General features: G+C 47.2%; 1 protein-coding gene and 2 long non-coding RNA genes across 5 annotated transcripts; 2 read left to right on the plus strand and 1 right to left on the minus strand.

Annotated features, from left to right (window-relative positions):
• Positions 1-3973: 3973 nt before the first annotated feature.
• Positions 3974-8055, plus strand: LOC310751941. 2 transcript variants are annotated; one of them, XR_014542699.1, is made up of 3 exons: positions 3974-4071; positions 4691-4966; positions 7710-8055. It is a non-coding gene; the product is annotated as an uncharacterized lncRNA (long non-coding RNA). The 2 variants fall into 2 exon arrangements; XR_014542700.1 differs by having other exon boundaries at positions 3988-4172.
• A 1638-nt stretch (positions 8056-9693) lies between these two features.
• LOC310751995 lies at positions 9694-11276 on the minus strand. Of its 2 annotated transcripts, XR_014542769.1 has the most exons (3): positions 11134-11276; positions 10404-10513; positions 9694-10130 (listed from the first exon to the last, which is right to left on the minus strand). It is a non-coding gene; the product is annotated as an uncharacterized lncRNA (long non-coding RNA). The 2 variants fall into 2 exon arrangements; XR_014542770.1 differs by lacking the exon at positions 11134-11276 and having other exon boundaries at positions 10404-10545.
• Positions 11277-11348: 72 nt separating this feature from the next.
• On the plus strand, positions 11349-27662 carry STX5 (syntaxin 5). The gene is made up of 11 exons (XM_083591468.1): positions 11349-11551; positions 18366-18588; positions 20563-20633; positions 21450-21505; positions 22162-22232; positions 22502-22618; positions 23119-23175; positions 23765-23846; positions 23982-24082; positions 24949-25070; positions 25805-27662. The coding sequence occupies exons 2-11, from the start codon at positions 18385-18387 to the stop codon at positions 25962-25964; spliced, it is 1041 nt and encodes a 346-aa protein (XP_083447594.1). The 5' UTR covers positions 11349-11551; positions 18366-18384; the 3' UTR covers positions 25965-27662.
• The last annotated feature ends 258 nt before the right edge of the window (positions 27663-27920 follow it).

A 27920-nucleotide genomic window follows, 5' to 3' on the forward strand; every position in this document is an offset into this window, starting at 1 on the left:
CAGGGGGAGTGTTGCCCCATCCACGATCGGATTTGCAGATTTATCAAAATGCATACTGCTACTTGTTTGCAACAAGAATGTCCAGAGTTGTTAAGAGACCGCTATTCCCCCTCACAGAGAGCGACAGTCTCCAGAGTGGATTAACCATGAATGTCTTTTCCTAGGAAACTTCGGATATTGTACCACTGTGAGGGGAATGAGGGGAAAACTCCAGTTCCCAGGATTCTTTGGGGGAAGCCACAATAGTTCAATGGAACTATTCAATGGAAGTGAGAGCTGGACCATAAAGAAGGCTGATCGCCGAATAATTGATGCTTTTGAATTATGGTGCTGGAGGAGACTCTTGAGAGTCCCATGGACTGCAAGAAGATCAAACCTATTCATTCTTAAGGAAATTAGCCCTGAGTGCTCACTGGAAGGTCAGATTGTGAAGCTGAGGCTCCAGTACTTTGGCCACCTCATGAGAAGAGAAGACTCCCTGGAAAAGACCCTGATGTTGGGAAAGATGGAGGGCAGAAGGAGAAGGGGACGACAGAGGACGAGATGGTTGGACAGTGTTCTCGAAGCTACCAACATGAGTTTGACCAAACTGCGGGAGGCAGTGGAAGACAGGAGCGCCTGGCATGCTCTGGTCCAGGGGGTCACGAAGAGTCGAACACGACTAAACGACTAAATAACAACAACAGTAGTTCAAAGTGGTACAATACTCCTTTAAATGTACAGTGCGAATGCGGCCCAAGATTGAAGGGATGAGTGGAAAACCCACAGTCCCCATGAGGAAAAGCGAAAAGCATTTGTGGTTATTTAGCTTAGAAAAAGAGATGGGTATGATAGGTCTTTAAAATAATAGTAGGGTTAGAAAAATAATTCTAGAAACTCAGGGTCATCCATGAAACTCCTTCATACAAAATGATAATTTATGGAATTTTGCTGTGGCCATGGGGCTCACGACTACTGGCTTACAATACCATTGGGCAAATCCATGCAGGTCAGCTCTAGTAATCCCACTAACAAAAGTGGAGACTCAATTTCCAGCAGTAGTCAACCTCTGAAATGCAGGAAAGGGGTATTAGCAGAGGAAGGTTATATCCAGGGGTCAGCAAAGTTTTTCAGCAGGGGGCCGGTCCACTGTCCCTCAGACCTTGTGGGGGGCCGAAATATATTGGGGGGGGGGATGAACGAATTCCTATGCCCCACAAATAACCCAGAGATGCATTTTAAATAAAAGGACAAATTCTACTCATAAAAACACGCTGATTCTCGGACTGTCTGCGGGCCGGATTTAGCAGGTGATTGGGCTGGATCCAGCCCACAGGCCTTAGTTTGCCTACCCATGGTTATATCCTTCATGAGCTTCCCAGAAACCTCTGGGTTGTCTACTGTCAGAAATAACTGAATACTGTCAGTATATGAGAACATCGCAGCTGCAGTCAGCCAGCTTGTTGACATCACACGATGCGGCTATCTGTGGGAAAGAAAGTTCCCGGAACTTCACAGGCTTCTCAGTGAAGAGTGTAATTTGAAACATTCCGTTTGCGTATGTACAGGAAGTTTTTCAGACTTGCTAGAAGAACTGAATTGAACGGACATGTTTTTCTCAAGTGCTGTAGTCAGAAATAAAATAATGTAAATAGACGTTTCTGACTGTCTGCTTTCCCTGCTAGGGAAGAAGCAGGAGGAGGGGGTGTGCATTTACCCACACTGGGAAAATGTCGCCTATTAAAATCTCCCTGGTCTGTCCGAGATATCAGCCAGAGGAGGTAAGCAAGCTCCGAGAGCAGCAAGAGGGGCCAGCCTCTCTGGAGGGGGCTTGTAAACCAACAAATACAACCCCTTAGCTCCACTGTGAAGAGACCAGTTGAAGTCAACAGACTTGTTAGTAACGGCCAGTGATTTTACTGGGTCTGAGCAGTAAGAGTGAGCTGGGTATCACTAATTCCTGAGGGGAAGCCACTGTGAAGATCTGCCTTCAGCCAGGGACCAGATGCCTAATTTCTTTACTGCCAGTTGGGGTGAGTTTGTCCGCCATTGGTTGTGGCTCCACCAGAAGATAAGTTTCCCTGCCTTCCACACCCCCCCAGTAGCCACATAGGTCTGTTGTAGGTCTGCTGTGGCACCTTAAAAGCTAACAAAGTCATGGCCTCATCTTTCAAGGGCTAGAGCCTGCTTCATCAAACAGACCTTTAATATGATCCAGCAAGAGCTGCTCATCTTATTCCACATCTTTTTTTTTATGTGCTATTCCTACAAAGAAGCAGGGACGCGGGTGGCGCTGTGGGTTAAACCACGGAGCCTAGGACTTGCCGATCAGAAGGTCGGCGGTTCGAATCCCTGCGACGGGGTGAGCTCCCGTTGCTCGGTCCCTGCTCCTGCCCACCTAGCAGTTCGAAAGCACGTCAAAGTGCAAGTAGATTAATAGGTACCCCTCCGGCGGGAAGGTAAATGGTGTTTCCGTGCGCTGCTCTGGTTCGCCAGCAGCGGCTTGGTCATGCTGGCCAAATGACCCGGAAGCTGTACGCCGGGTCCCTCGGCCAGTAAAGCGAGATGAGCGCCACAACCCCAGAGTCGGTCACGACTGGACCTAATGGTCAGGGGTCCCTTTACCTTTACTATAAAGAAAGCCCTTGAATGCCCCCCACCACATAAGGACTCCTTTATCAGTTTTTATTCATATTCCCATAAAAAAGCTTATTAAAAGTTAGACTTAAGGTTCTACCCAAAACCTTTCTCTTTAGTTCTTACATTTATATCCCACCGTTTTCTCCAACAAGCTAAGGCGGCATTCATGGTTCTCTCCCTTCTCATTTAATCTCCAAAACAACCCTGTGAGGTAGGTTAAGATGAAAATGAGCGGCCCAACTCATTGAGTTTCATGGCCGAGTCGGGATTTGAACCCTGCTATTTCCTGGTTCTGGTCCAACACTCTTACCACTGTACCACACTGGGTTTTTAATCATAACAGACTAACACAGCTTTCATACTATATATTGTATGTGGCGCAGTGTGTGGTTCAAGAGTACTGGACTAGGACTTGGGAGACTGGAGCTCACATCCCAACTTGGTCACCATGCTGCTGTCTCTCAGCCTAAAATGGGGAACATTTAGTCATCCCGGTGTTGCTGAACTACACCATTGGCTATGCCTGCTAGGGCTGATGGGAGTTGTAGTTCAGCAACACCTAGAAGGGAAAAGGTTCCCCACACCTGGCTTAATCTACCTCACAGGGCTGAACCATGTACCCCCATCATACAGCTCGGACACTGAGGTCCAGCACCAAGGGCCTTCTGGCGGTTCCCTCGCTGTGAGAAGTGAGGTTACAGGGAACCAGGCAGAGGGCCTTCTCAGTAGTGGCGCCTGCCCTGTGGAATGCCCTCCCAGCAGATGTCAAGGCAATAAACAACTATTTGAATTTTAAAAGACAACTGAAGGCGGCCCTGTTTAGGGAAGTTTTTAATGTCTGATGCTGTATTGTTTTTAATATTCGGTTGGAAGCCACCCAGAGTAGCTGGGGAAACCCAGCCAGATGGGCAGGGTATGTATGTATGTATGTATGTATAAATATTTACCTGTATGTGATCTTGAGCTCCCCAGAGGACTGGTGGGATATAATGTAATAATAATCATTCTATTATTATTTAATGCTGCAATCTGCAGAACTGCCATTGCTGATTTCTCCACCCAACATCTCTTATATCCCACAACTACCCTATCTGCATTTTTGGATGCAGCTTGGGAAGCTTTCTGTATCATTCTGCAAACTATCCCTACTACAAAGCTCTCACCATTTACAGGGGCTTGGAGAGGATTTATGGAGCAGAAAAAAAGGATGCACGTGTATTCTCTCCCTCCTCTCTTGGAGGCAACATGCTGGGAATCACAAGCAGGGAGACTTGCTGTTGCACCCATGCCCTGCTTTGGGGCTGCCCATTGTGTCATCTGTTTGGCCATTGTGAGAAGAGGGTGTTGGACAAGATAGCCTGATCCTTTGGCCTGATGCAGCAGCCAGGCTGCTCTTACCTTCTCAAGGCAATGGGATTTGCTTTTGATGGGGAAATGTGGCTTTAATGCAACGTAATCGTATTTTTATTTTTTTGTACCATATATTTGTAAACTTGAGACTACTGTAGTTAAGCAGTATACTAAATTGCTTAAATCAATACATAAAACCTGAAGTAAGTCTCATTCACTCTGTATGGGATTTACTCCCTCCTAGGGAAACGTGGCGCTGTGGGTTAAACCACAGAGCCTAGGACGTGTCGATCAGAAGGTCGGCAGTTCAAATCGCCGCTACGGGGGTGAGCTCCCGTTGCTCGGTCCCTGCTCCTGCCCACCTAGCAGTTTGAAAGCATGTCAAAGTGCAAGTAGATAAATAGGTACCGCTCCGGCAGGAAGGTAAACGGCGTTTCCGTGCGCTGCTCTGGTTCGCCAGAAGCGGCTTAGTCATGCTGGCCACATGACCCAGAAGCTGTACGCCGGCTCCCTCGGCCAATAAAGTGAGATGAGCACCGCAACCCCAGAGTCGGCCACAACTGGACCTAATGGTCATGGGTCCCTTTACCTTTAGGGAAACGTGCATAGGATCGCAGCCACCTTGGTAACGAAGGAGTGGGATCCGGGATCGGAAGGTGATATATTTTATAACAAATGCAAGTGATATAATATAAAAGAACCTTTTTCTTGTTTTTTAAAGGACGACGGTGGATGATGGTGGGCAGAGTGAGGCGAGGCAACTTTCCTCCGCCAAAGCTGGAGCCAAGGCGAAAGCGTGACCTCACAAAAGCCGCCTAGGGAATAAGGCTGCGGCGGCAGGCCCCTTTGGCGGGCCGGGCCGGGCCCCGTCCAGGCGCCGCGCGGCGGGCGATGGGCTGTGTGGAATCCAATGAAGTGCTTTCCTCCGAAGCGATAGACACAAACTCAGTAGCAGCACCACCCGCGCCCCAAACGACTGCTCCAGCCTCGGAAAAAGGTGACGCCTCCTCCTCACTCTCCTCCGCATCCCCGATCGCAGGGGGGAATCCCGCAGAGGGGTTTTCCCTCACCGGAGCTGAGAAAATTCGGGGAATCCCCAGCGCCCTGCACACGTGGGCGGGCAGGCCCTCGGATGGAACCTAAGGGGCGAGCGAGGTTCGAAGAGGGTGGGGCCTCGGGAAGGGGGCGGAGCTCGCGCGTGCAAGTGGGAGGAGCTTGTGGAGGAATCGGCCCAGGCAACAGGAGGGAGGATTCCGATGGGAGGAACTTGACAGGAGTTAGGTGCATATTTTCCATTCCTGCTATAAAGCTGAATGAGTAAATGCAGTTTCCAACTGCAATAAACCAGCTGTTAGCATGCTCCCCCATTATTATTATTATTATTATTATTATTATTATTATTATTATTATTATTTATCATTAATTCTGTTGGGAGCCACCCAGTGTGGCTGGAGAAACCCAGCTAGATGGATGGGGTATAAATAATCATAAATTATTATTATTTATTTCACATCATCGCAGAGATGTGATGCTTTCACTTTTAAACAAAACACAGTTGTGTGATCAAGGTCCAGACTCTGGTTAGTAAGAACAAGCCAGGATCAAGCTGAAATCTCAAATCCTAGCAAGTTCTAAAACCATCACTCAACAAACCAAGGTTTTCTTAATATGTGTATAAAAGAGGAAAATAGGGTGCACAAGCCCAAATGCTCACTGTGGTTGTTCACACTGTAGGAAACCATCATTTCACATTGCAGCTTTTTGGGGGCGCTTATATATTCATACATTTTTTCCTTGTAGATTTAATTTAAACCAGAAGCTGCCTTATACATATTAGAGGATACACCTGCTGAAATTCCTTCTTCAGCACAATTATTAAGCCCTGTCCTTGTGCATCTGGCCACCCTGAAGAGAATATGCTTCTAAACAAGATCATGATAACCTAATTTACAGCCTTTAAAACTAATCAGTAAAAAGTGAAATAACCTAATATAAATAACCTTTTCAGCTGCTTACCAATGTAGGAGAAACTGATATAATTATTTTTTTTAAGGCTGCAAACCTCTGCACATGTATCTGCTAATAAACCCAATTAAACAAAATGGGACAGCCTCTGGATGAACATGCATAGGATTGCTTTATAACAATGTAGACTGATGCTAGATTAGCTAACTGCAAATAATCCCAAACCTTGATAGCCCTGCAGAACAGGGGTGGGGAACCTTCCAGATGCTGCTATCCTACAACTTCCATCATCCCATTGGCCACACTGGCTGGGGCAGGTAAGAGGTAGAGATTTAAACAGAAGCGTTCTGACCAGAAGGGACGCGGGTGGCGCTGTGGGTTAAACCACAGAGCCTAGGACTTGCCGATCAGAAGGTCAGCGGTTCGAATCTAGGTACTGCTCCGGCGGGAAGGTAAATGGCGTTTCCATGCGCTGCTCTGGTTCGCCAGAAGCGGCTTAGTCATGCCGGCCACATGACCCAGAAGCTGTACGCCGGCTCCCTCAGTCAATAAAGCGAGATGAGCGCCGCAACCCCAGAGTCGGTCACGACTGGACCTAATGGTCAGGGGTCCCTTTACCTTTACCTTATTCTGACCAGATAATGAGTAATAGCTCCACTCTATTCTCTGCTGGTCAGAATATATGTGGAGTTGTTCTGAGCACCACATTTTAAGAAGCATGATGATAAACTGCAGCATGTTCAGAAGAGGGCAACGGGGATGGCAAAGGATCTGGAAAGCATGTCCTATGAGAAACTGTTGTGGGGGACAAGGAAGAAGAGCAGGGTATGTCTACCCCAAAGAAGCAAATATTTAAGTAGACATGAAAGTGGTCTTCAAATATCAGAAGGCCCATCACACAGAAGATGAAGCAGACCTCTTTTCAGTTGCTTCAGAGGACAGGATTATGACCAGCAACAGTGGCATGCAGTCAGTGGACTCGGGGGACTAGGTTAGTCCCCTAAATGTTCCTGGTAAATTAGAATGACTGGGTCCAAGAGCCCTCCCGCCACCTTCCCAAAGCCCTCCTGGAGGCAGCAATGCTCCAATAATCTGTCAGAGGCCTGGCACCTCCTTCCCAAAGCCCAGTAAGTTTCTGACCTGCTTAAGATGCTCACACGTGCATCTCCCCCCCCCCCATCACCCTTGCAAGCTGGTGCCTCTGGCCCTAACTGTTCCCCTACAAAAAACTTAATTGCATGCCATGGACCAGCAAGTTGTATCTAACCAAGTTGTACTGAGAGTAGACACATTAATGGATAGAAGCTCATCACATCTATTCATTTAAATAGGTCTGCTCCAGCTATGGCTACCATTACAACCCAATGTTTAGAAACTGGAACTTGGAGCCTCCATGCCTGAACTTGCTAGTGCATCCATCTTAATTGCACCAGACCTCTTCCAACACACACAGGGCCTGCTTGCGGGCTTTCTATAGGCACCTAGTTGGCTCCTCTGAATAGAGGACTAGATGGGCCTTTGCCTTGAGCCAGCAGGGCTTTTCTTCTCAACACACTGCCACAGCAGCATGCAAGCTATCCCAGAACAGCAAGAGTTTCAGCGGCAGCCAATGCCACCCAGCAAAATTGGTGCTTGTGGCATTGGTCTCTGGTGCCCAATTATGCCATGTGTTGGCACAGGGCCCTTTAGAGGGTTATGGAGACCAAAAGGCTAAAGCTGCCCTGGTTTTGCTGGTCCCCCCCCCATTGACATGATCTTATAATTTTTCTTTGCAGTGAAAAAAAAGAGAAGACATAGCTTAAGGGAAAGGTGGGCAACTGGGAAGAAGACATCTACCGAAGATCTGGGCCATCGGACTGAAAGCACAAAGATCCACGTGATCTGGAGACGTGTTTCTCTCTTCAGCACAAAGCGAGATTCCTTGAAGAGCATGAGCATAGAAGTGGCTGGGCCCAGTCATCTGAACAGCGATCAAGAACCTCAACCCGATACCTCTGAGAAATTTGGGGAAACTCACTGAGGAGAGAGAGAATGTGGACAGAGAATACAGAGCAGGCTATGGCAGCATTGCTGCAAAATACAGGCAGTCTTACAGCTAAGGGGAATAAACTTTAACTATCACGCATGCCTTTCTGTGAAATTCTTGGCTGCCCAAGATAGCAGATACCCATTTTGATAATGGTCAGGAAGAGAAAGGAGAGGACTAGTAATGGGAAGTGAGGAATTCAAACAGTTTTTTGGTGATCGTAATTAATTATGTGGGAATGGCTTGGACTTTTGACCCATGAACACAGCGCAATATCCCACGCAGCAAGTAAAAGCCTGTCTTTTTATTCCTCACACGCCTTCCCATAAGATGTTTTGATGGATGGGCCAGAGAAAAAGTTAACATTTCCTACATCAGGGCCAATTGCAGGTTTGAGGGACAAGAGATACCTTCTGTAAGCCTCACTGGCTAGAGATGAGGAAACATCAGGCCTGGGGGCCAATTGTAGGCCTCCAGGCCTCTCTACCTGACCTCAGAACCCTCCCCAGGCCACTTACTTCACTGGCTCTAGGTGCCTTTGCCAGGTTAGAATGTGCCTGTCCGTGCCTCTTGCTAGCCCTTATGGAGGAGAGGGAGGGATATGTGATTGTGCATAGAGACTAGCCTACTATGTTGTTGTTGTTGTTTAGTCGTTTAGTTGTGTCCAACTCTTCGTGACCCCATGGACCAGAGCACACCAGGCACTCCTGTCTTCCACTGCCTCCTGCAGTTTGGTCAAACTCATGTTGGTAGGTATAATTTACATCTGTTACTCCATCCATTTTACCTCTGGGCCCACCTGCCACTGAAATATGGCCCTCGGAAGGTTGCCCATAATTAAATGCCGCCCTCAGGCTGAAAGGTGTTATCCACCTCTGGTCCACTGTCGTTGCAACTCCTTTGCCTCACCACTGCTTGACACAGCATGCCAATGAGGAAGCAGGCAGGGGCAGCAGCTCCTCATCACTCAATGCCACTGCTGCTTCTCCTCTCTGGGCCAGACCAAGAGGTACATGAGTAGGTGGTGGTTAGACACCCTGTTCTTTTGGCCTTGCAACACCATTAAAATGCAAGAAGAGGAAGGTGAAGCAGCCAACAATGGTACAGAGGGTGAGGAAGTCCAGCAGGGTTTTTGAGCGTGCCCCCAGGCATGCCAACCGTTGATGCCACCCTGCACATGATAGAGGAATAAAGTCCCAGCAGACAGAACAGAAATATTCAGGGTTTTCCTTTCCTTTGAAGATTCTTAGTTTATGTGTATTTTTTCTTCAGTGGCCAAGGTCCACTTGTTTTCATTGATAGGGATGTTGCTGATGACTAGACTATTTAAAATGACAATTTGTTAACATTTATTTTAGTTCCTCTAAGTTAGACCTCTGTTCGCTATCTCTGTACGTACTTGGCTTGTGTGGAAGTAGGTTTTTAGTTGCTACATTCACGCAGAGCTTGCTGCATTCATACTTGCTTGTTTAGGATATTCAGAAAAAGAAAAGTTTTTTTCTTTCCAAGTGCCATCTGGCAGCCACAACAGATGGTGGGTGGGTTAGTTGGAAGACTGCCAGCAGTGTTGGATCTGGCCTGCACAATTTGTAGGTTCCAAACTCAAATTATGTTGTGGTTTATTGTGCACTTTACCTGGTAACACAAATACTCTGCCCCGAAGGAGCTTATTGCTGAAATATTGCCAGTGGGGTGGGAAAAAAACAGATAAAGGAAACAGATGCTAGAGCGTATCAAGGTAACATTTCATTTGACTACCAACATAAGAACACAAGAAGAGTGCGCTGGATCAGGCCAATGACTTCTATAGCCCAGCAGCCTGTTCACCGTGAACAACTAGATGCCGGTGGGAAACCTGCAAGCAGGACTTAAGCGCAAGAGCTGCTATGGTTTTCAGCAACTGGGATTCAAAAGCCTTACTGCCCTGACAGTGGGGAAAGAGCACAGCCATTATGACTAGTAGCCATTGACAGCCTTATCTTCCATTAAACTTTACTAAACAATGCACAAGGAAAGAATGGAGAATATGACCTCTTTGTAGTACTCTATTGTAGTGTTTCCGTAGTACTTGATATTGGGGGACAGACTGTAGCTGAGTGGCAGAACATCTGCTTTGCATGTAGGTCTCAGGTTCAGTCTCTGTTTACAGGTAGGTAGCCGTGTTGGTCTGCTGTAGTCGAAACAAAATTAAAAAAAAAAATCCTTCCAATAGCACCTTAAGAGAACAACTATGTTAATTATTGGTATGAGCTTTCGTGTGCACATAAAAGCTCATACCAATAACTAACTTAGTTGTTCTCTAAGGTGCTACTGGAAGGAATTTTTATTTTATTTTATTTTGTTTTGTTCAGTCTCTGGCATCTCCAGATAGGGCTGGAAACATCCACTGCCTGAAACCCTGGAGAGCAGCTGCTAGAAAAAGCCTCACCAGCCGAATCTCTACCTGTCACAACGTTTCTGCTTCTGCTTCTGCTTCTCAGTTTGTTGATTTACGTTACGGCCCAATCCTACGCACATTTACTCAGCAGCCAGCCCGACCCATTTCAATTACAGCTTGTTTGTTGTTTAGTCGTTTAGTCGTGTCCGACTCTTCGTGACCCCATGGACCAGAGCACGCCAGGCACTTCTGTCTTCAATTACAGCTTACTCCCAGTTACAGATAGGTAGCCGTGTTGGTCTGCCATAGTCAAAACAAAAAAAATTTTTTTCCTTCCAGTAGCACCTTAAAGACCAACTAAGTTAGTTCTTGGTATGAGCTTTCGTGTGCATGCACACTTCTTCAGATACACTGAAACAGAAGTTGCCAGATCCTTCTATATAGTGAGAAGGTGGGGAGGGGTATTACTCAGAAGGGTGGTGGGAATGGGTGGTTGGCAGATAGCTGAGATGAGCCTGTTGACGGCTCTTAACGACTGCAATAGGTCTTACAGGAAAAAGCAAAGGACAAAGCCATTTTTCACCTTCTCACCCCTTGCTTTTTCCTGTAAGACCTATTGCAGTCGTTAAGAGCCGTCAACAGGCTCACCTCAGCTATCTGCCAACCACCCATTCCCACCACCCTTCTGAGTAATACCCCTCCCCACCCACCTTCTCACTATATAGAAGGATCTGGCAACTTCTGTTTCAGTGTATCTGAAGAAGTGTGCATGCACACGAAAGCTCATACCAAGAACTAGCTTACTCCCAGGTAAATCCTTTATTCTGGAATGCAAGGCCCCGCCGGCTCTTGGTTGCCTAGCAACAAAATCCCGACTCTACACTCCCCCCCCCCGTTTGCCAAGGATCCCGGGAAGCGCCCGCCTTTTGTCGCATAGCAACAGAGCCCCGCCTCCCTCAACCGCAACGTCAGCGAAAGCCGCGTCGCTGGAGGGGCGGGGAGGACGTACGCAGGCGCGCGCTAGCGGAGGAGGCGGGGCTAACAGACGTCGCTCTCGGCGTCGTGCGTGTGACGTCGGCCGCCGAGGGGGTACGTGGCAGTGACGTCGGCGGCCCGCCCTCCTTTCGGCTTGTTTGGTCGTTCGATCCGGAGGCCGGTGTTCGGAACTGAGGAGGGAGGCAGCGCCTAGAGCTGGGTCCGGGTCCGCGAAGCCGGTGAGTCGGGGGTCCGCCTCTTATATATGCCTCAGGCTTCGCCGTCGCCTCCTCCCCCCGCTACTCTTGCCGAGCGCGGTGCTCCTCCGTAAAAGTTCCCCCACCCGGTGTGGTCCCTCCTCCCGCTTCAAAGAGTTCCCCCCTTTTTCAGAGACAGCGGCCGGAGCCCTTTCCCCCCCCCCTTTGTGTGTCCCCGTGAAATGTTTCCGCCTTCCCCACAGATTGTGGTCTCCAAACGCTTCTCTTTCGTGTCCTGCTCCAAATCCCTCCCCCAGCCTATTGGTCCAAGTCCTTCCCCTCGTGTGTCCTCCCCCTCCCCTTTCTGACAGGAACGAAAGCTTTCCCCCCTCCTCCTTTCCTGGGTATCATTACGAATTGAGGTCTCTCTCTCTCCCCGCCCCCCCTCCAACTCTCCACTTTCCTCTTCCACAGATAGTGGTTCAAAACCTTTCCCTTCTTTCAACCTCACCCGGATAGCTCAGTCGGTAGTAGACTCTTAATATTAGGGCCTTGTGGGTTCGAGTCCCACGTAGGGCAATTTCTGCATTGCAGGGGGTTGAACTAGATGACCCCCGTAGTCCCTTCCAACTCTACAATTCCATGATTCTATGTGTGTGGCGGACCCTCAAGAAAGGGCCGTAGCTCAGTGGTGGACCATGAGGACTAGAATCTTAATTTGAGGGGAAGGGCCGTAGCTCGGTGGTAGAGCATCTGCTTTGCATGCAGAAGGTCCCAGTTCCCAGCATCTCCAGGTTGGGCTGGGAGAGAGCACTTGTGTGAAACTTTGGACACCCACTGACAGTGTAAACAATACTGAGTTTGGTAGGGCTGGCTCTGTAGAAGGCATAAGAACATCCTGCTGGATCAGGCTACTGGTCCATCTAGTCCAGCATCCTGTTCTCATGGTGGCTTAACGGATGTCTCTAGGAAGTCCACAAGCACAATTTGAGTGCACAGCACTCTCCCTTGCTGTGTTTTCCAGCACTGATATTCAGAATAATCCTGTCTCCAACTGGAGGTAGAACATAGCCATTATGCCTGGTAACCATTGATAGCCTTATTAGCCATGAATTTGTCTAATCCTCTTTTAAAGCCATCCAACTTGGTGGCCATCCCTGCCTCTTGGGGGGGCGAATTCTAAAGTTTAACCGTGCACTGTATAAAGAAATACGTTCTTTTGCCTGTCCTGAATCTTTTAACATCCAGCTTCCTTGACTATTTTCTAATTCTAGTGTTATGAGAGACGCAGCTTCCTTTGTTATTTTGTGTTTTACTTTCTGTTTTGGCTTAGCTTCATCTATGTTTTCAGAAGCATCCCAAGCGGCCCACAGTTTCCCTCGCCCTGACAAGCAACCCATGTTGTCCCTTTCTGAGGGTGATGGGGGAGCCCCACTCTACTCTCCTTCCTGCCACCCTTACCCTACAGATTAATTGAGCTTTGGAGGGTGCCGTGCAACTACAGAAGTGCTTCTGGCTTTAAGAAAGGAAAGGAGGGTTGGAGCTGGTTATCTGGGTAAGGGGTGGCCAAGGCTGTGTCGCCAAGGGTCCAAATATACCCCAGACTTCCCCCCCCCCTTTACTGGAGAGGGGAAGGCTGGAGATGGATATTGGGAGACTCTGAGCCGATGCTGTTCACATTTTGGTGTTGAAGGGGTCTGAGTCCCACACTTGCACTGGGGTTTCCGAGCCCCTCTGAACCCCCAACACTACCGTAGGGGCCCTGCCTGCCTTCCTCTCATAAAATTGGAGTTTCAGTCCTGTATGCCCTTCCCTGAGTGTAAACCCCATTGAATACAGTGAGGCTTATTTTCAGGTAAGCTTGATTGAAGGAGAGGTACAGAATCCCTGTGTTCCAAGGCTGGATGTAATTTGTTGGCTTCCTGGGTAGACTGTGTTTGAACAGGAAGTTCATTTTTGACAGTTAGTAGAGCTCTTCCTCTTCCACAACCCTTTCTAATGCTTTCTTTTAAAGCTGTCCTAGCTAGTAGGCACTTCACCAAAACTTCAGGCAGTATGTTTGATAAGTTTTTAAAATACTGATTTTATACTATTTGTCATAGTATAAACAAACATACTACAGTATTCAGAAAAAAGTCAAAACAAATAACTATAGGTATACAAAGGTTTCTATAGGTATACAAAGGTTGGTCTTTTCAGGGTATCCGCTTTTAGTGGCGCAAGTTTTACTAGCTGCCCATATCCACAGTGCATGTTTGATTAAGTTAATTGTGCATTGTACTGCATGAAATAGTATGCCTGTTCCAGACCTGCTGACTCTGAGAAGGGGAAACAGTTTCTCTGTCTCCGCTCTTTGTTAGACAATTCGTAATAATAGAAGTTTCTGTAATATTTCCTCCCCTCTCCCAGACTGTGTGGTTTTTTTCTATAAAAAAGAAAGCCCCAATTGACTTCTCTTTTCCTTGGAGGAAAAGTGCTCCAGCCCCTTGATAATTGTAGTCATTCTTTTCTGCACCTTTCCCCGTTTACTTAATATTGTTTCTGCACAGTATTTCAAATGCAGCTGCATTATATGTTTATGTTAAGCAGGGTCAGGGGATATCAGCCCCAGCCAGTATGTCCACAATTAGTTTATTCCTGCCGATTGGATACCACTCTGGTATCTTTGAAGGTTAACGGTGATCTAAAAGTGCTTCTTATAAATATAGTGAATGATAAAGCTTATGCTACAATAAATCTGTCTCCTTATATCGCCACAAAACTCTTTGTTATTTGTGCCAGCAAGGTGGTGGTTTGAAAGACTGATAATCTTCTGTTATTGTTAAGCGATTCAGAACTTGTGGGGAGAGTAGATGTTAATTCAGGGGTAGGCAACCTAAGGCCCGTGGGCTGGATGCGGCCCAATCGCCTTCTCAATCTGGCCCACGGACGGTCCGAGAATCAGTATGTTTTTACATGAGTAGAATGTGTCTTTATTTAAAATGCATCTCTGGGTTATTTGTGGGGCATAGGAATTTGTTCAAACCCCCCCCCCAAAAAAATAGTCCGGCCCACCCCATGGTCTGAGGGACGGTGGACCGGCCCATGGCTGAAAAAGGTTGCTGACCCCTGTGTTAGTTCATACAACCACAAAGCAGCCAAATTCTCACTTGCCCAATTGGCAACACTACTTGGGCCTTTGTGAAATCTAAATTCCCTCCCACTGAATTAGGAGTGGCAGTTTTTCGAATCCAAAAGAAGTGGAACTTAGGAATCTCTTGGATTCGTATTGAGCACTGTGGGGGAAGAAGCCGTTGCTAGCAGTTTAGAGCAGTTTGTCCTAGGGCACCGGGTGCCTTCGTTTGTTTTTCAGCTTAGTTCTGGTGGAGATCTGAGTTAACATAAAAACGTGGAAGGAGCCTGACTGCTGGCTCAGACCAAATGACCTGTCTAGTCCAGCATGTGGCCACTCACATGCTCCAGTGGGAAGCCTACAAATGGGACCTGCATGAAACAGCACTCTCCCCATTGATGGTTTCTAGCAACTAGTATTTAGACACATACTGCTTCTGACAGTGGAGATAGTAGCCACTGACAGTGAGTTAGTAGCCATTGGTAGCCTTACCCTGGTAGCGACGGTGTGTGTGTGTGTGTGTTGGGAGCCAAGTGGCAGGACAAAATGGTCTTCTTCAGGAGTGGTGGGGATTGGTGTCTGAACAGTGCAGCAAATACTTTTTGTGTTGGCCCTACTGGAGTAGTTGTGGTGCCATTTAGGCTTTGCTTCAGAAAGGAAGATGTTTTGGGCCAGCACTGCAATGTTCTTAAAAGCCACAATATATCAGTCAAAAATACTACGAATTCTGTGACAAAAAATCAAAACTCTTAGTTTATGAACTAATAAGAAATTCTAGAAATATAACACGTGTATTCAAGGACAGGGAGGAAAACACCTTTATAAAGAAGAGGTTGGCGGGGGGGGGGGAATGTAAAGGCTTCTACGATTAAATATATAAATATAAAGTAACATATAATATGCAAATTAGCAGTTATCTCAGTGAAGTAAATCTAAAAGCCCTGGACAGAGATCAACAAAGTTATCTATGTGAATCGATAGCAGAAAATGAAATAGGAAAAATCCCCTTAAACTAAAACCTGCAAACACCCCAGGATTAGATGGCTTCACCTCCTTTTTTTTTTTTTTACAAAATGTTTAAGGAGCAAGTTTCCTAAAATGGGGAGGCTCTTCAACTTTATGCTCTGAGGGCATCAAGTACCTGCCACTTGGAAGGAATCGTAGGTGATTGAATTTCAGAAACCTGAGACAGACGCCATTTTTGTATACTAGTATTGACCTATACCACTAATTTAAAAAGATGCAAAGATTTTTAGGAAACTTTTGGCAGACGGGTTGACATCCACTTCTCTTATCCACAATTGTAGACACGGATCAAGTAGGATTTGTTAAGCAGCAGCCTATAGCTGATCCTATTAGGATATTAATTAATGCAATCTATCTGGGGCAGGGGGGACCAAGAAAAGTAACATTTATCATTCTAGTAAAGCAAATTGTGCTGGGAGAATTTATTCAGCTTGTTTCAGAAACTTCAGCTGGTGCAGAATTCGGTGACTGGGTTGTTCACTGGGGCAAGGCAGTTTGAGCACATTACACCAATCCTGGTCTGACTGCACTGGGGACCACTTAGCTTCTGGTCCCATTTCAAAGTGCTGGTTTTGACGGAGCCATAAATGGTTCAGGACCACAATACTTCAAGGACTGCCTCTCCCCATATAAACCTACCCTGAGATCATCCTCTGAGGCCCTTCTTTGTGTGAACAGGCCTTTTCTGCAATGGCTCCCTACCTGTGGAACACTCTCCCCAGGAAGATTCGACTGGCGACTTCATTATACACCTTTATGCACCAGACTCTGTGAAACTAGTTGCTAGAAGTCAGCCTTGGGCTGTTTTACACATGGTGCCCTTTTTAAGTGTGAGAGGGGGGATTATTTGGTTTTCCGCCCTTATTTTTATTATGTGCTTTGCATTTTCTATGTTGTCATTTTGTGTTGTGGACCGCCCTGAAATCTATGGGTATAGGGCAGTATATGGATTTAATTAATTAATTAATTAATTAATACTATATCCGTTATTAGAAAAGTTGTAATTTCCCAATATTTGTAACTGTTTTGAAAAACCTACCGGTATTTGAGAATTCTCAGAGAACTAAGATTCAGTATGCAGGGTGGTACCCTTTGTCACCCCTGCTTTTTGACATATCCCTGGACCCTTTGGCTACCAAAGTTAGGGGAGATGATTTGATTAAAGGAGTATCAGTGGAAGGAGTGGAACAAAAGCTTAACCTATTTGCAGATGATATCAGGGTTAGAAAAACCAAATATATACTTACCAAATGTTCTTGAAGATTTTTTGTTAAGGTGAAATCTCGGGAATGGGATCCAACTGCAAAAAGTCAGAGAAGTTGCCTTTCAATATCGTACAACTGGATAAATTGCGCCTTAACCAATCCAAAATTAAATTGTCCTGAAAGCAAATAAAGTATCTTAGAGTAATGATTATAAAAAGAACAATAGGCCCTTCATCAAATACATATAATTAGATCCCTCAGACTGGCAACATAGTTGGGAAGGGTCACCACTGTACAAATGATTATCTTACCTAAGTTAAAAATGTTATTCCAAGTCCATTCTTTCTGTACTGATCTGCCAGTTTTTGAAAGATTTTAGAATCTCTTTATTTAATCATCTAAGCAAGCAAGCAAGACTGCCAACCTATACAAATCAACATATTGGCGGGGGTGGGGAGGATTCCACCAAATTTATGACGCAGCACATGCATGAAATGTAATTTTAATGATGAAACAGACCTCTCACATTTGTTGTCAATTTATTTTAAATCCCTTGGCTGTAGCACATCTCTGACTTTGAAATTATGGTCGCTCTCTGATCTCCCCAATTACTCCTTTCTGTTACCATCCCTTGTTCTACATCAAAACAAAAGAAATACAGCCCAATGGTTATAAACAGAAGGGATTGCACACGATAAGATACCTTTACAGAGATTTAAAAGCTCTAACAGGAGCCCAAGGAAAAGAAAAACTGGGAGAACTGGAAACAAGCTGGCTGCCCATACATCAAACTGCACGTTCCTTGGCTAATCACACAGTTCTTTCTCAAGCAAACAGACTGTTAAAACCCATTGAACAATTCATTTTAAGTTCAGTGTGCCCTCCCAAGAATCCCGCCCCCTAGTATTTATATAATTATTTGTGACCTGATGAGAAGTTTAACCTGACTGAGAACAATATGGGAAATTGTGAAATTAATTCTCAAGATTGGCAAAATGTTTTTTATTTTTTGATGGGAGGATTATAGCTTTAAATCAGTAACTGCTAAAAGCAGATATTTTTTATGGTTTTCATGTTTGGAATAGTGTGTGTGTGTGTGGAATATTTTTATTCTAATATATTGATTTCCCCTCCCTAAAAATAATTGTATTGGTCACTGATGCTCCTTTGGGAGGAATAGTGAGATATAAAATTAATTAATAAATGCAATAATAAAAACCGTACTTGAAAGAGTTGCAGGCTTTAAGTCAGTGGTGCAACTAGTGGCTCTCCAGATGTTGAATTACAGCTCCCATTACCCCTGTCCACTCAGCTGCTACCTGGATCATGGGAATTTGAGTCTAACAACTTTTAGATTGCCCCTTGTGGATTTAAGTGTTTTTTACAATGGGGTGGGGAAGCCTGTCTGGTGCAATTTGAGAGCAAGGTTGAAATTTTCATTGCTGGGCGCTGATGACCATCTCTCTCTCTCTCTCTCTCTCTCTCTCTCTCTCTCTCTTTCTCTCTCTCTCAGCACCAGGTTATGAGCCTCCATGAATACGAGGAGACGCCACGGCTCTAGAAACACGGAGCAGGGCGTTTACCTGGGACCTTCCCAGACGCAAGTTCTGCCCCCGCTCGCTGCCACCCCTGCCCCAAGCCCAGTTGCGCCACCTCCTCCACAGTGGGACACCATGTCGTGTCAAGATCGCACCCAGGAATTTCTCTCCGCCTGCAAGTCCTTGCAGAGCAGACAGGTGAGTGCTGCTTAAGGTTGAGTTGGAGGCAAGTGGATTTGGATAGACCTAACTCTTGCGGCCAATGTAGAGAACTGCAATTACACTTCTCTAGGCTGGGGGCCTTGGGACGTGGGTGGTGCTGTGGGTTAAATCACAGAGCCTAGGACTTGCCGATCAGAAGGTTGGCAGTTCGAATCCCCATGACGGGGTGAGCTCCCATTGCTCAGTCCCTGCTCCTGCCAACCTAGCAGTTCGAAAGCCTGTCAAAGTGCAAGTAGATAAATAGGTACCGCTCCGGCGGGAAGGTAAACAGCGTTTCCGTGCACTGCTCTGGTTCGCCAGAAGCGGCTTAGTCATGCTGGCCACATGACCTCCATGGAAGATGTACGCCAGCTCCCTCGGCCAATAAAGCAAGATGAGCACTGCAACCCCAGAGTCGGCCACGACTGGACCTAATGGTCAGCGGTCCCTTTACCTCTAGGCTGTGAGCCTGATAGAGACAGCTGTAAATCAAGGCATGGGAATGGGTGGAGAATGCCCTGAGCCTGTCACATGCACTGTTCCTGATGTTAACTAAGGGCCAAGTGAGATGATACATTAACAGCAATTAATGTGCATGATTTGTGTGTGTGCGTGAGAGTGATTGAATGTGAGTGAAGCATGGCCTGGATCCCAGGAAAGGGGAGTTTCATTTCCCCTAACTTTCTTGGTGCTGTTGAAAATCCACCAAGGGCACCTCCCCTGCCCACCAAGCTTCTATTAAGGTCCCAGGAAGGAAGTTTCCATTGCCACAAATGGAGACTTTCCCCTCAGTGCCTTTTCTAGTGTTTAATGTCACGTTATGTAATTGTGATTTTTAAAAACCTGTTTTATTGTTAAATTTGTACACCTCATTGAGAATGCTTATAACAGGATACTGGGATTATTTTATTGGGTATTTTAAATATGGGTGTTTCACATTGTAATGTTTTAAATGGGATTTTTTGTTGTGTATTTTAACGATCAATCTTTATATATGTTTTGTTTGCGTAACTGGCCTTTTATACAGCAATAATATGTAGTATATACAATGGTACCTTGGTACTTGAACAGCTTGGCTCCCGAACAAATTGACTCCTGAACGCCGCAAACCTGGAAGTAAGTGTTCCAGTTTGCAAATGTTTTTCAGAAGCTGAACTTCCGACATGGCTTCTGCTTGAGTGCAGGAATCTCCTGCAGCCAATCAGAAGCTGTGCCTTAGTTCTCAAACTGTTTCGGGAGTCGAATGGACTCCCGGAATGGATTAACTTCGAAAACCAAGGTACCACTGTAAGTAATTTATAAGCTTAAGTGGCAGGTTGATTATTGTTAACGTTATCGTCACTATAATCAATTTATGATTGCATTCTACACTTATTGTCAATGCAATGTATAACAAAACCAGCAAAATAACCAGATAAAATGCAAAACCCAGCAGATACACTTAAAACAAAACTGAAACTATACCCCCCCCAGAAAGACACTCGTGGCATAGATCCATTTCTCCAGTGGAGAAAGCCTGTTGGAACAAAAATGTATGCTACTATTTCTGAAAGTGCAGATAGCAGGGCGTCTGTTGTATCCTGAAAGGAATGCCATTCCACCAACATGGGCAGCCACCCTAAAAGCCCTGCTCTGAGCTACTGTGGGATGGGCATCTGAGATCTTTAGAACTTGCAGGAGAAATTCTCCCACAGGCTGCAGGAATTTCCTGGGTACATAAGGTTGGCATCTAAAAATGCTGGAGACCCCAAAAAAATAAAGTTTCATCTTTTTGTACTGGGCCATTGTGTTGTTTGTTGGGAGACAGGGAGCGAAGTGTGGCTGGTATTCTGACAGGTGTAGGTAGATTTTTTTCCACCTGGGAGAAGTTGGACCAGTAAAAAGAGAAGTGTCCAGAGGTTACTCTTTCTTTCATATTTTTGTTCATTCTTAACTCAGTCTCAGTTGTCTTTCATTTTCTTATTTTTTCAGAATGGGCTTCAGCCAAACAAGCCAGTGCTGAATGCCATTCGGCAAAGAAGCGAATTCACTGTCATGGCCAAGTGAGTTTATCAACCCATCGCTTCATGGGGATGTTTCAGGGACATATGAGAATGTAGCACTGCAGGGGGATCCAGAGAAATAGGTTTCCCCTATACAGTGTTGGGAGCCCAGCCCCACAGCCAGTAAAGTCCAGCACTCATGGCTGGTGAGATGGCAGGTACTGGAAGCAGGGAATGGGGGTTAAGTTGGTAAGCGGTTGGAAACATGGAGGACAAGCTTGGAGGAGGGCTGGGGAATCTGGTCCTCCAGGTGTTGCTGAACTACAGCTCCCATCAGCCTTAGCTGCTATGACCAACAGTTGAAGACGATTGGAGGTTCTCTATCCCTTGCAAGAGGTCCGTGAGATCTCAACGGAACTTGGAAACCACAGCTGCCTCTCCTTGCTTCTCTTGCAGCAGTGGGGGGCAAGCGATACGCGTGGGGGCTCTGGAGAAGTGAGGAGAAGCAGTATTGAGAGGTCCATGAGATCTTGCTGTGGAATCCAGTAGCTGCAGCCGCTTCTCCTTGCTTTTCTGGCGGTGGCTGCAGAGAAGTGAGGAGAAGCAACAGGGAGATCTTGCAAGAGCTCTGTGATAACCTGCCCGAAGCCACTACCACTTTTCTGCCAGTGGGCAAGGCCTTTTGAAAATGTGGAATGTCGAAATCCAGCACACAGGGGTGGTCCAGCACTGTGCATAATAACGCCTTGCCCCTTCCAGTTTTAAGATTTGTTAGTTTCATGTAACTTGGAACATCTGATGATAAAATGAAAAATTAGGTGAGGCGGTTGAGTTCTGCATCCGTTGTTGTTAATTTCAACTCCTTGTGATTCTCAGGCGGATTGGGAAGGACCTCAGCAACACTTTTGCCAAGCTGGAGAAGCTAACAATCTGTGAGTATTTGGAGTGTGGATGAAGCTGGAGCCTACTGTGGGGAGTGGGGGAAACCGATCCACATCACACAGTTGCTGGCTGAGTTTTGACTTGCCATTTGATATCAATGAAAAGCTGGGGAGGTGTTGGGATGCCAGGGGAGTGGTGTACACAGTGGCTGACCATGAATGCTGTGCTTGGACGAAGGCAGGGAGCTGGGTTGAGAGCAACTGCGGCACCTTAGCTTGTCCTGTCTAGGATAAGCTTCCACTTCCATAACATGGAAGTCACAAGTGAAGGGAAAGGGGCCGGGCTTGGTTGGTGAGAATGGGAGTTAATATAGAGGGCTGAGAGCCTCAGGACCTCCTGATCCAACCCTCAGGACTGTCCCCAGTTCATCTCTCCCCTTATGGGCCTTACTTCAAACCTACCTTGAGTTTTTCTGCCTGGGCTGTGTCCTTTAGCTCTGATAACACCTCTTGCCTCCTTGAACCAAAGGCATAGGGAGGTGTGTGTGCAGAAACTATCCCATTCTACAAAGGTTACATTGATCTGCCTGTGTTTGCTTCTGGTCCCACCCACCATGTGGCATGTGGCCCCTGGAAGGTTGCCCAGAGGGGAATGTGGCCCCCAGACTGAAAATGGGTTAATGCGCTACACTTTTCTGTATCTTCAGTGGCCAAGCGGAAATCTCTGTTTGATGACAAGGCAGTGGAGATTGAGGAGCTGACTTACATCATCAAGCAGGTGAGCTAGAGGGCCTCCTCTGTCCTGCTCCTCCTTTGGCTGCCTTTTCTCTTCATTCCGCTGCATCACTTGCAATGTCCAGTGGATGGGGAAGGAAAGCTAAGTAAGTGCCAGAGAAGGTGGGAGGCACCACTGTGGTGCGTTATGCTTGCTGGTTGCTGCCGCCTCCTCCTCCGAGCTCTCTTAAAGGGGCAGTGTCCTGATCTAGCGCCTCTTGGCAACCTCGAGTTGCCTCTTCAGGCAGTTCCTCTTTCTCTCTCTCTCAACAGGACATCAACAGCCTGAACAAACAGATCGCACAGCTGCAGGAGTTTGTCAAAGCGAAAGGCAGCCAGAGTGGCAGGCACGTGCAAACTCACTCCAACACCGTGGTGGTGTCACTGCAGGTCAGGCCTGAGGCAGAGGGTTGAAAAAATGCAAGCCTAAAAGTTTGTGGGCCTTAAATGTCTTCAGAGCCAGAGGGTTTCCCCCATCCCAAAAGAACAGGACTTGGGTACTGTAGATAGCTCATTTCCCCCCCCCCCCAACTCACAAGCAATAGAATAAATTCTGACAGCTTGGAAAATAATATGCATAATTTATTCAGCTTGCAGAACTCATCTTTTTTTCTTGATGCAGAATTTTGAGGTATACTGTTAACGCATCCCTGTTTGCCTTTTGGATGTTTTGGAACACAGCTCCTATCAGCCCCAGCCAGCACCCGAGGTTGAGGAAGGCTGTCGTAGTCTTATATGTATTAGACATAAAGAAAATGTTTGTTCCCTAGCATGGGATTAGCAGCAGTGACAGGGTATGGATGTGGGAATAGGTTTTCTCTGGCCAGAGAGGGTGGCAGGAAGGTCAGATTTTGCCTTCCTCACTCTTCTTCCCTTCCCTTCTTTTCTAGTCCAAGTTAGCCTCCATGTCCAACGATTTCAAGTCTGTTCTGGAGGTGCGGACAGAGGTAAGTTGCTTGTAAGCCACCAATCTCAAACTTTGCTAAAGTGAGCTTCTGTTGTTTTAGCTGCCTCACATAACATAAATAAGGCAGCTCTTGACTACACACCTACCTATAAACACAATTATAAAATGAATGCCTTATCAACCCTGATCAAAGGCAAAAGCATATGGAGGCTGCCTAAATTTGAACCTTTGTTATCTATATTGTTATCCCTCTTGTTTGGAGAAAAATGGGCTAAAAACGGAAACAACAATGTCAAGTCTCCATGAGAGGTGGTGAAAAGTCTGTGTAAATTGTACAACCTTATGGATCACCATCACTAGATGTAAAGCAAGCTTGGGGGGAACCTTTGGGCCTCCAGATGTTGCTGAAGTACAACTCCCAGCAGCCCCAGTGGCCATGGATGATGTAGTTCAAGCAACGTCTGGAGAGCCAATGTTTCCCCACACCTGGAGGAGCTAGTGATATTATGCATTGCATTGCTGTGTGGGCAATGGGATGAAAGGGAAACTAACTTGTGCATATTGAGACCCACTGGCCTGAGCGCCTTGATTGCTTGGCTTGCCCTGACCCTCCCAACTTCCTTCCCCAGAACCTTAAACAGCAGAAGACTCGGCGAGAACAGTTCTCCCGCCCCCCGGTCTCCGCCATTCCCCTCGCCGCAAGCAATCTAGGTGAGTCGGAGCAGGGAGTCCCCTGGTGCCAGAGGGAACTGGAAAGTGGTGCTGCAGGTACCCCATTGAAGGAGGGAAGGTGGGGTAGAAATGAGGCGGGGGAAGCAGTCTGACCTCGCTGGCTGATGTCCACAGGTGGCTCCGCTATGCTTCAGGATGAACGTCGGCACTCGGGGGACGTGGCTATTGACATGGACAACCGGGCCAGCCAGCAGCTGCAACTCATCAACGAGCAGGTGCCTTGGCAGGGGGAGTGGGTGGGCCTGCAGACATTTGCACTAGAAATAAGGGGTGTGGAACAATGGGAGAGGCTGACTGGCTTTATTTCGGGTGTTGTCATTCTTTAGCTTCCCATGGCTGAGCTATAGGATAAGAAACATCTGTCTACAAACAAAAGCACACATGAACATTCATGTCCCTGGTGGAACTCCCTGTTTCTTCTGAGCAGCTTTGCCCTCTCTCTCCTTTGGCAGCCTTGCTAATTGTAGCCTATTGGCTTGGGGGGGGGCTGTCAGAATTGAGCTGTCTGCTACTTGCATAGCCCTGCTTTGGGTTCTTGCATCACATTAAAGCAGGGATGGGGGGCCTGGTGCCCGCAAGCTGTGGTTGGGACTCCAACCCCCATCCTCCCCAGTCACTATGGCCAGTGGTAATGAGAGTTTTACTTCCAACACCTCCTGGAGAGCCTGACAGGTTTCCCACCCCTGTCCTAGACACATATCCCAACCAGTCAGGGATCAAATATTAAATGCCCTTACAGAAGCGTGCAGCAAGGATAGAGAGCCTATGGCCCTCCAAATGTTGTTTAACTTGAGTTCCCATCAGCCCCAGTCAGCAGAGCCAGTGGTTAGGGATGATGGGAGTTGTAGATGGGAGTTGTCGCCAAAAACACCTGGAGGGCACCAAGCTGCCGAAGGCTGCTCTAGATCATCAGTATTGACTACCACATGGCTTACTTGCAGTTGTGCCATATCCACAGATCTGCCTGGTAACAGTGGTACAGAAAAGAGAGCAGGCAATCATAGAATTGTAGAGTTGGAAGGGACCCTAAGGATCATCTATTCCAAACCCCTTGCCCACATCACCTGTTCCTCTTTTGTAGGATACGTACATCCAGAGCCGGGCAGACACCATGCAGAACATCGAGTCTACTATCGTGGAGCTGGGCTCCATATTCCAGCAGTTGGCGCATATGGTTAAAGAACAAGAGGAGACCATCCAGAGGTAGTGGGCAGGGGAGAAAAGCTCTGTTCCTCTCGAGGCAGCCAACGGATTGCAGCACAAGGGTTGTTTGGGAGGAGGCTTGTGGGGGAAGACTTAAGAAGAGCCTGACTGCTGGATCAGGCCAAAGGCCCACCAAGTCCAGCTTCCTGTTCCTGCCTTGGCAAGCAGGGCCTGAGCGCACTTGTGATTCTTCCCACTTGTGATTCTTAGCAACTGGTACACAAGGGCAAACCACCCCCAACAGACAGAGATGACCCTTAGCGGGGCGACTCACAGATGTTGGGTTCATCGCTTGACAACTGCAGCCAGCAACCAGCTGCTGCAAATCAAAAGGGGTGGCGTTACACTGGTCTGATATGTGCAGAATGCACTGTATGTTATTTCAGTAAGAATCCTGGGAGGCTACTTAGTGTTGCTGTTTCCATAGGTCTAGTTACAGGTAGGTAGCCATGTTGGTCTGCCGTAGTCGAAACAAAATAAATTCCTTCCAGTAGCACCTTAGAGACCAACTAAGTTTGGGCTTTCGTGTGCATGTGTGTGTATCTGAAGAAGTGTGCATGCACACGAAAGCTCATACCAATAACAAACTTAGTTGGTCTCTAAGGAACTACTGGAAGGAATTTATTTTGTTTCCATAGGGTTATTCCTCTTCCCCAGAGGCAAGAAGAAAGCTGGCAGCTCCTCCTGAGGGCTTCACCTGCCCTTATTTTTTCTCTTTTTTGCCAATCCTGTAGAATTGACGCCAACGTGGAAGATGCTCAGCTTAATGTTGAAGGCGCCCACACGGAGATCCTGAAATATTTCCAGTCCGTCACATCCAATCGGTGGCTGATGGTGAAAATCTTCCTCATCCTTATTGTCTTCTTCATCATCTTCGTGGTGTTCCTGGCCTGATGGTGGAGGCGGCTCAACCGCCCACCACCAGCTCCTCCTCCTCCTGCAAGAGCCGCGTTGGGACGCTGGACTCTTCTGTTCTCTTTGTAGCCGGCCTGGGGGCAGAGTCATCACTGATGCCCACCATGTGCCTGGTGCCGAAAGGGGGCCTATCCTCGCTCATTTGTGACTCTCTCTTTTTTGGCTGCGGCTCTCGGCCTGGAGCGGGGGCCACCCCAATCGGAGTGCAATAGCATTTGGACTACGCTGTGAAGGGCTCTGCCCCAACAAACCCCCTTCTGCTCCCCAGATGGGATACAATCCAGTGGGGGGGGCATGTCTGTATGTAGCGGGACCAGGATCTTGCATCTCTTCCCCTCCTCTGTTCTATATATTTGCCCTTCCCCTTTGGGACTAAACAAAAAAACAACACACTAACAGAACCCCTCCCTTCCCCTTTTAAAATATTACTGATACCTTGGTGTGAGGTTTCAACTTCCCAGCACGGGCTCCCTCTCACAATTTGTTGGGGAGGCAGCTGTATCTCTAAAGTTGCAAGGCTTCTCTTGTCTTTTCCAGAGGGCTGTGGGCCTGATAGGGGTTTCTCCCCACTCCCTGTTTTCTATATTTAAGTTTCTTCTTTGCTGCTGCCTAGGCATAGAGAGCTCCTGTGTGCAAGGAAGGTTCTCTGAGTCTCCTGTTTTAGACAGAGGCAGATCAAGAGGCAGCCTTCCTCGTTGCGTCTCCTGCTCAAGGGAGAGATTTCTCACTGTGGCTGATTTACGCAGACCAAATATGTTTTCCCCCTGTGGCTCCGATCCTCCTGGCTGACGGAAGTCAGCAGGGCTTGGGCAGAGACACTGACGCCTCTTTTAGTTGCCAGGCACCCTATCTCTCCCTCTCTGAAAACAGATCTAACTCTCTAGTGCCTCCTCCATGCTGTCAAACGGTTCAGGCTCACCCCCCCCAAAAAAAAGAAGTGGAGAAAGTGTCCTTGCTACCCCAACCTTACTAATCATTATAAGCTAGTTGATACTGATATAACTGCTAAGCTCTAATCCTTCTCTTCCCCTGCCCCAACCTCTTTTTCGTTAGTAGCCTATGCTAAGGCCATTTCAACCCCCTGGCCTGGTTATGGTGGCTGAGCAGGAACCCACCTTAATGTCACCACCACCACCACCTCCTTTTTTGTTTTTAGGTGGGTGGGATTTTCCCCCCCCCCCGCCCCTCCCCAGTTGCAATGGCCTTAACATTCCACTGTCAGTTTCTCCTGTGCTCTTTCAGATGAGCGGGGGGTGGGGTAGGGGGAACCTGCTTGTCTGTCATTAACCAGTGTGAGATGGTGGTGCTACCCTGTGATCTAGAGGAGAGAGTAGCACCGGCTCTTGCCTGAAAGCTGTTTTTTAAAAAAGCTTTACTTTAAAAACAACAACAACAACAACAACAGAGTCTTCTGCCCATTCTGTTGCTGGCACACTAGCCTGGATTGTGAACACTTTTATCTGCTTATGCCAGCCTGGGCCAAGCTGGTACACGCCAGCGTATTGTGGGCCACAGCTCCCATCTTCCCCAGTCAGCATGAGTGGCTGGGGCTGATGGCAGTCGTAGTCTTAAAAACCCCGGAGCGCATCAGCTCGTCCACGGCTAGCTTAACACTTTGCCAAGATTAGCTCCCCAGTCTGTGTTGCAATTAAAATCTACATGAAGATACAGCATAAATGAGTGGGGTGCAGTTTCTTCTGGGCCTTGGCTACTGGTCGTACAGTCCATCTTCCCAGCTCTTCCTTCTAGAGGAATGTAGCAGAAAGAGCTGCAGCTGGAGGTTCTGGCTGAGATTTTTCCGGCCCCTAAGGAAGCTCCTTTCTGCAAGTCAGGCAAGTTGGTTAATTTAACTTGGTACCGATTCTGCATCCGACACTGGCTTGCTTGGCTCTCAGGCAGAGGTCTGTCCTAGCAGAGGCATTAGAATCCAGCTCT

Source organism: Podarcis filfolensis, assembly GCF_964270895.1.
Source record: "Podarcis filfolensis genome assembly, chromosome: 16".
Classification (NCBI taxonomy): Eukaryota; Metazoa; Chordata; class Lepidosauria; order Squamata; family Lacertidae; genus Podarcis; species Podarcis filfolensis.